At 32.0% G+C, this 7500-nt stretch overlaps 1 protein-coding gene across 1 annotated transcript in view; it reads right to left on the bottom strand.

The window, feature by feature from the left end:
• Nucleotides 1-6596: 6596 nt before the first annotated feature.
• LOC137645103 (neuroligin-4, Y-linked-like) overlaps nt 6597-7500 on the bottom strand; it is a 179333-nt gene continuing 178429 nt past the window's right edge. The window contains exon 10 of the mRNA XM_068377947.1: nt 6597-7500. This exon is cut by the window's right edge and continues 413 nt beyond it. Coding sequence (XP_068234048.1) covers nt 6997-7500 — 504 coding nt within the window. The 3' untranslated portion in view covers nt 6597-6996.

The raw sequence follows: 7500 nt of genomic DNA, 5'->3' as shown, positions 1-7500 counted from the left end.
TTATGTATTATCATACAACCTTACCATTGATTTTTTGTTTTTCTATAAATTATTAAACCATCTCTTCCTTTATGTCACTCGTCGAGATCTTAAATATAAATAATTAAATCAAGAAATGATATTCATCCCGGAAATAGATAAAAATAGAGGGGCACTCAGTAGAGCGCAGACCTCCGTCTCGGCTGCTTATTTCTCGATCCTTTTGCTCGACCTTGACCTTGAAGTTTGGCCTTAACATGTATTAATTGGCGTGGATTTTCATACACTCAAATATGAACCAAGTTTGAAGTCTCTATGGCAACGATGTCCAAATGTATGGCTGATTATGTGATTTGGACATTTTGTTTGACCGTGAGCTTGATCTTTGACCTTGACCTTCCAAAATTTAATTATCTTCATTATTTTACATAACAGTTTATCCCTGTAAGTTTCATTATTCTACGATTACAATTGTGGACAGACTGTTCACAGACACACACACACACAAACACGGGGTAAAACACTGACCTCCTTCCAACTTCATTGGCGGAGGTCATAATGAAAATTTTCACAATCCTAAAATAAAAAAAAAATTGATTTGGTGATTTAATCATTTTCGGTTTTTTACAATAATAACCAATTTCACAATCCTAATATTGCGGTTAGGAAGCTGCTCACAAACAAACAAACACACACACAAACACGGTGTAAAACATAACTCCTTCCAACTTCGGTGGCGAAGGTAATAATAAAAAATTTCGCAGTCGTAATATAGACCCCCCCCCAAAAAAAAAAAAAAATTGTGATATAATTCAACAATTTTCACAACCTTAAAATAGACAGAAAAAAAAATAATTGATTTGGTGATAAAAATGAAAACCACTAGTAAGAATTTAATAAAACTTTTCACAATCGTAATATAGACAAAAAAAAAAAAATTGATTTTGTGATATAAATTAATAATTTTCACAATCCTAAAATAGAACAAAATAATTGATTAGGTGACACAAATGAAAACCACTGTTAAGAATTTTTTTCCATATTTATTGCTGGGTTTTTATTCTACATGTATAAAAGGCACTTGTTAAAAAAAGTAGAAAATGGATCTTCTACGTCAATAGTTGGCAATTTTCATAACCACCGGAAGTATTACGGGTAAAGAAGATTTACACTCAGGTAATTTCAACTCCCTAAGACCGCTTGGTGCAAAGGTCTTTTTTTTTTATTAGTTTTTTTTATACAGATATCCACAAATGACAATGACTTGATTATTGTGATCACTTGTAAAAACATGAACTTCTAAACCTCGAAATTACAAGTATCTATTTACAGTACATATACAGATGTCTTTCTTACACGGCATATATGACTAAGGATAGAAAGCTGGATAAGGATTAAGATCTAATAAGGTTTTTTTATGGGGGGGGGGGGGGAGGGAGGGGGCAAAAGGTTGAAAGTACAGAAAGGAAATTAAATATGTTTCAGCTTCGAGATGTGGAAGATGAGAAACCACATTTAGTGGTTTATTTTTTAATAATTCGGTGGGAAATTTATGTTTTTAAATAAATTTGTATAATTGAAAGCAATAAATACATTATGATAACTCGCTGGAAAATTTACGTTCAAATAATTTATATAATTGAAAGTAATAAATACATTATAATAACTCGCTGGAAAATATATGTTTAAATAGTTTATATAATTGAAAACAATAAATACATTTTAATAGTTCGGTGGAAAATTTATACTTTTTTAAATAAATTTAAATATTTGAAAGCAATCCATACAATATAATCATTCAGTGGAAAATTTATATTTTTAGATAAATTTAAATAATTGAAAGCAATCCATACAATATAATAATTCAGTGGAAAATTTATATTCTTTAATAAATTCATATTATTGAAAGCAATAAATACATTATAATAATTCGGTGAAAAATTAATTTTTTTAAAATAGATTTATATAAATGAAAACATTCCATATTTCTTGTCTTGAAGTTAACATTATCTTTGTAACAAAAATAGTTATTATTCATTATTATTATTATTACTAGCTAAGCTACAACCCTAGTTGGAAAAGCAAGATGCTATAAGCCCAAGGGTTCCAATAGGGAAAAGCAGCCCAGTAAGGAAAGGAACTAAGGAAATGAAGAAAACGACAGGGGAAATAATGAACAATCAAAATAAAATATTTTAAAAACAGTAACAACATCAAAACAGATATTTCATATATAAACTATAAAAAGACTTATGTCAGCCTGTTCAATACAAAAACATTTGCTGCAAATTTAAGGTTTTGTGAAATTTGAGGAGATAGGAAATAAATAGTTAGATTTGGATTGCTATATTTAACTTCAAAAATATTAATAAATAAATAAATATAAGATTTTAAATATATAGGTTTTGGAATGCTATATTCAATAAATAAATATTCATGAACCAATGAATATAAGGATACAGTATATATTTCATTGTGAGAGTTATTCGAAAAAAAGTATATGATAGACTCTGAAGGCATTGAACAAAAAATATATTTCATAATTTCTAAACAAATTATTAAGCATAGTAAATACCTAGCAAAAATACACACTAATTAAAAAAGGTGTTGGAAAATTGTTCTATTATTCCATTATTATCAATATAGACAAACCATATAATCGACTACAGTATAAAAAATTAAGCTCCCAGAAAAAAAAATTGCTTTATAAATTCTTCGACAGAACCAGACGACGGGAGAATTAATAAAGGTCTTGGAAAATTGTTCCATTATTATCAATATAAACAAACCATATAATATACTACAGTATAAAAAAAATTAAGCTCCCAGAAAAAAAAAATTGCTTTATAAATTCTTCGACAGAACCAGACGACGGGAGAATTTTATACAATATATATTTTATATATTTAGCAATACCCTCGTCATCCACAGCAAAGGGATCTCTAAGTTTAAAGCAAACAGTCCATCTTGTGCTATGTACAACATTTACAAAGAATTAATCAGACATTGAAGGAGGACGAAATACAGTTTTATGCCTAAGAAGTTTTATTTTTTGACGAGATCACTTATGTACAACGTACCCTGGAATTCTTGAAGAAATAAGGGCTGGAATCACTGGAATTCCTGGAATCCATGGATTCCAATTCCAAAATTTTCCGTAGAATTATTCCCTCATGTTTTCAGTAATAACCTTTTTATCTTTTTTTCCATTTTTTACTAGATAAGAATCCATGTATTCCAGGAATTCCTGGAATACCTGGAATCCATGGATTCCAATTCCAGAATTTTCTGTAGAATTATTCCCTCATGTTTTCAATAATAAACTTTTTTCTTTTTTTCCATTTTTTGCTAGATAAGAATCCATGTATTCCAGGAATCCCTGGAATACCTGGAATCCATGGATTCCAATTCCAAAATTTTCTGTAGAATTATTCTCTCATGTTTTCACTAATAACCTTTTTCTCTGTTTTTACATTTTTTATAACTAGATAGGAATCCACGTATTCCAGGAATCCCTGGAATACCTGGAATCCATAGATTCCAATTCCAAAATTTTCTGTAGAATTATTCCCTCGTGTTTTCACTAATAACCTTTTTCTCTTCTTTTCCATTTTTTACAACTAGATAAGAATCCATGTATTCCAATTCCAAAATTTTCCCTCGAGTTTTTTTCTTATTTTTTTTTTACTAATAACTTTTTTCTTTTCTTTCCATTTTTTACAACTAGATAAGAATTAAAAATCTAATATGGTTAATTTACGAAACCGAAATTTTCCTTCGAATTTTCCTTCATGATTTCACTAATAACTTTTACCTTTTCTTTCCATTTTTTACAACTAGAAAAGAATCAAATCTCTAATATGGTTAGTTTACGAAACCGAAATTTTCTTTCGAATTTTTCCTTCATGATTCACTAATAATTTTTTCCTTTTTTCCATTTATTACATCTGAATAATTAAACCTCTAATATGGCTAGTTTGCGAAACCCAAATTTTCCTTCATGATTTAAAGTTGAAGATAAAGTTGCGGCTTTTAGGTCTCCACTCAGACGATCTACATCATTCTCCTCGGGCGACCATAAGCCAGCAGGGACTATCACTAGCCCTCTCTAACCTCCCCTCCCCAGGTGCCACCCTGGGGAGTACCCCCTGGTAGAAGGTCTCACACTATCCTCGTCCTGGCGGGGACGCGAACTCGGGACCTCTGAAACAGAAGCCGGCGACGCTACCAACCTAGCTATAACTTTTTCCTTTTTTTCCATGTTTTACGACTAGATAATTAAACCTCTAATGTGGTTATTTTACGAAACCCTAAATAATTCTCTACCTAATCATTCAGAACAGATTGATTTCCTAACAGCTAAAATAAGCCGGAACTCTATCGAATTCAGAAGGTCTCTGACATTTAATGCTTTCGTATGCGATAGATATTAAAGAAGATATAATGATATTGATGATAATAACGAGAAAAATTAACAAGAGCAATTACTTCGAAAAAAAAAAACGAAAGAGATTTCTGAGCTCAAAATGACACTATTCATTTTCCAGAAGCATTCTAGAAAGTTGGCTTTCGTATGCAATAGATATTAAAGAAGATATGATGAAATTGATGATAATAACGATAGAAATTAACAAGAGCAATTACTTTGAAAAAAAAAGCAAACGAAAGAGATTTCTGAGCTGAAAATGACACTATTCATTTTCCAGAAGCATTCTAGTTTAATTAAAGGATATAAAACTTCGCAGTTAATATCATGTGACATCGCATTGTGATCAGCTCCAACGCACTCGGTGGAGAATATTAAATTATAGAGGGTTGGTATAAAGAGCATATACTCAGAATGGCTTCGTATTAAAATGCTATTACGAGCGAAAATAGGTTTTAGTTTTGATTATGTATTGGTTAACCATTCTCTGTAAACATTTTCGTTTGAAATAATTATGATAAAATTAATTAATCTATGAGCATATCAGCATGTAATTAAATTGTTATATTCACAAACTAATAAATGAACTGGAAAACAAAATATATCACAAATAAATTTTCTCTCATGGCAGACCCCAATTCTTCCGAAATATATGCAGTATATTAACATCAGAAGAAACGTATATATTTGTATATTTCGTTTTAAATAACTATGATAAAATTAATTAATCTATGAGCATATCAGCATGGAATTAAATTGACATATTGACAAACTAATAAATTAACTGGAAAATAAGATATATCACAAATAAATTTTCTCTCATAGCGGTCCCCAATTCTTCCGAAATATATTCAGTATATTAACGTCAGAAGAAACTTATATATCTGTTTCTTCATATTTATATACATTTCCTTCAATTAAAAAAACAAATTTACATCACATTTAAAGGAAACATCATGCTCACATAGTTTTTGACATCCTTACGAAAAAACGTCACATATAAACAGATGTTTGATACAATATACAGACTTACAAACAACTGTACACTCTTCTATATTTCAAGAATTACAATGAAAATGTTACAACAGATGAATATTACGGGAGAACAAACATAGGGATGATGGAAAATGCTGTCCTTTCTGTCTTGCAAAATCACACATCAGTAAATACAAAAAAAAAAAAAAAAAAAAAAAAAAAAAAAATATGGAAACATAATTTATTTTTTTATGATAGATGTGTTTCTGAATTCAATCTCCATCGTTTAAGATTCACAAATTTGTGTGTAATTAGAAATAGAATATTGTATCAATCAAAATAAATGTAAATCGTAATGATTTAAAAGAATCTACACTAGCCAGCGTGGTGATGGAAACTGGCCAAACTCCCAGACACGAATTAACATTTCTGAGGCCTTTGTCCTGGAGTGACCTAAAAACGGCTGCGTTTTTTGTAACATTTTTCTTTTATTGATAAGAAGATAAAACACATGGCAGTTACTTATGATAATTTGATTCAATAGTCAGTTAGGAACGCAAAGGATGGCAAATCAATAGATATTTCTTTTACAAAGTTCAAATTTTTTACAAAGGTCGTAGATCCATTTAAAGCTTTTTGAAATACAGTAATATAATTTATGTAACCAAATTTACAGTAAAGATTTATTCTGTTGTTTATATAATAGAGAATTGAAAAATATTTGTCAAGTAGAATTTTCGAACACAGTTGTACTAAAAATTAGTAACTAAGCCCAGTTTATGTCAAAACGCATATATATATATATATATATATATATATATATATATATATATATATATATATATATATATATATATATATATATATATATACTTCTAATAAAAGTTAAATGAAAAACAATAACCGAAATGCAATGATAGTCAGAATTTTTCATCCTTACCTCACTTTTACAAAGTAATCAAACTAAATAATTTTACTGTTTATCAAAAAACCAATCTAGGTATTGATTGATTCAAATAGCAAATTTTCAAGGAATCTTTCATATATCTGTTTTAATATCTTATGTTCATTTACATTTAAAAAAATACTTTAATGGAAAAAAGGTTTATCCACATCTCTCTCTCTCTCTCTCTCTCTCTCTCTCTCTCTCTCTCTCTCTCTCTCTCTCTCTCTCTCTCTCTCTCTCTTTCTCTCTCTCTCTCTCTCTCACGTACTTTTTCACCTGGACAGCTTTTAATGCAACAAATATGCAAGGAGAAAAAATAAAAAAAAACCAATGAAGAATGACCACTACATAATAAGTCCTACACGCCTATGGCCATGATGAATGAAGCTCTGAGAGAAGCATCTCCCGGAGAGGAAATGAATGTAGCATCTCCCTGGGAGGAAATGAACGTTCGTATCACATAGGTACTGTAACCCATGGACATCTGGTTACACACGTAGAAGGGGGGCTGTTCATTATAATTTCTGGAGTAAGCACTATGCTCTCATATTCACGATTATTGGTTCACTACGAGGATCTTTTCAAGGTTTGATTTCCCTCTTGTTTTGGCACTACATTTCAAAGATTGGGGGTTAGAGTACACACGCGCATATAGGGAGCTGGTTTTGGCTCAGACTCGCATCTCCGAACACTGGGCGTTATTGTTGGCGTGTAGAAGAGCTGTGGGTGATAGGAGTGGCTGGGCCTCTACGTGGGACGGGTAAGAAGAAGATCTCGGGGGAGGGGGAGGTCGTGGGACAGACCTCAGAGTGGCCGTTCCATTATGTGGCCGACCTCCACCACTTCCTCCACCTCCTCCTCCACTCACAGCTGAGTTACCTCCACCTACGTTGGAGGTAGGACCCCCTTGACAGCAGCTGGTATAATCAGGGGGCCATTCGTGCTGGGGCTCGCCGTCGCAGGACGTGGCTAAGGTACTGTGCAGGGTGGCCGATGAGCGAAGAGTACCGCAGTGAGAAGGCGAAGAGGGTTTGCAGTTTTCCGATGGGGACCGTAGTTGTACGTCATTCCCTGGGTCCGTCGGGGCTTGGTTGTGCCCCACGGACGGCTTCTGCTGGCCCATTCGATTATTGTCCCGTCGGTAGTAAACGGCCGCGAACACCAGCAAGTTAAG

Source organism: Palaemon carinicauda, chromosome 8 (genome assembly GCF_036898095.1).
Source record: "Palaemon carinicauda isolate YSFRI2023 chromosome 8, ASM3689809v2, whole genome shotgun sequence".
NCBI lineage: Eukaryota > Metazoa > Arthropoda > Malacostraca > Decapoda > Palaemonidae > Palaemon > Palaemon carinicauda.
This window is presented reverse-complemented; position numbering and strand designations above follow the sequence as displayed.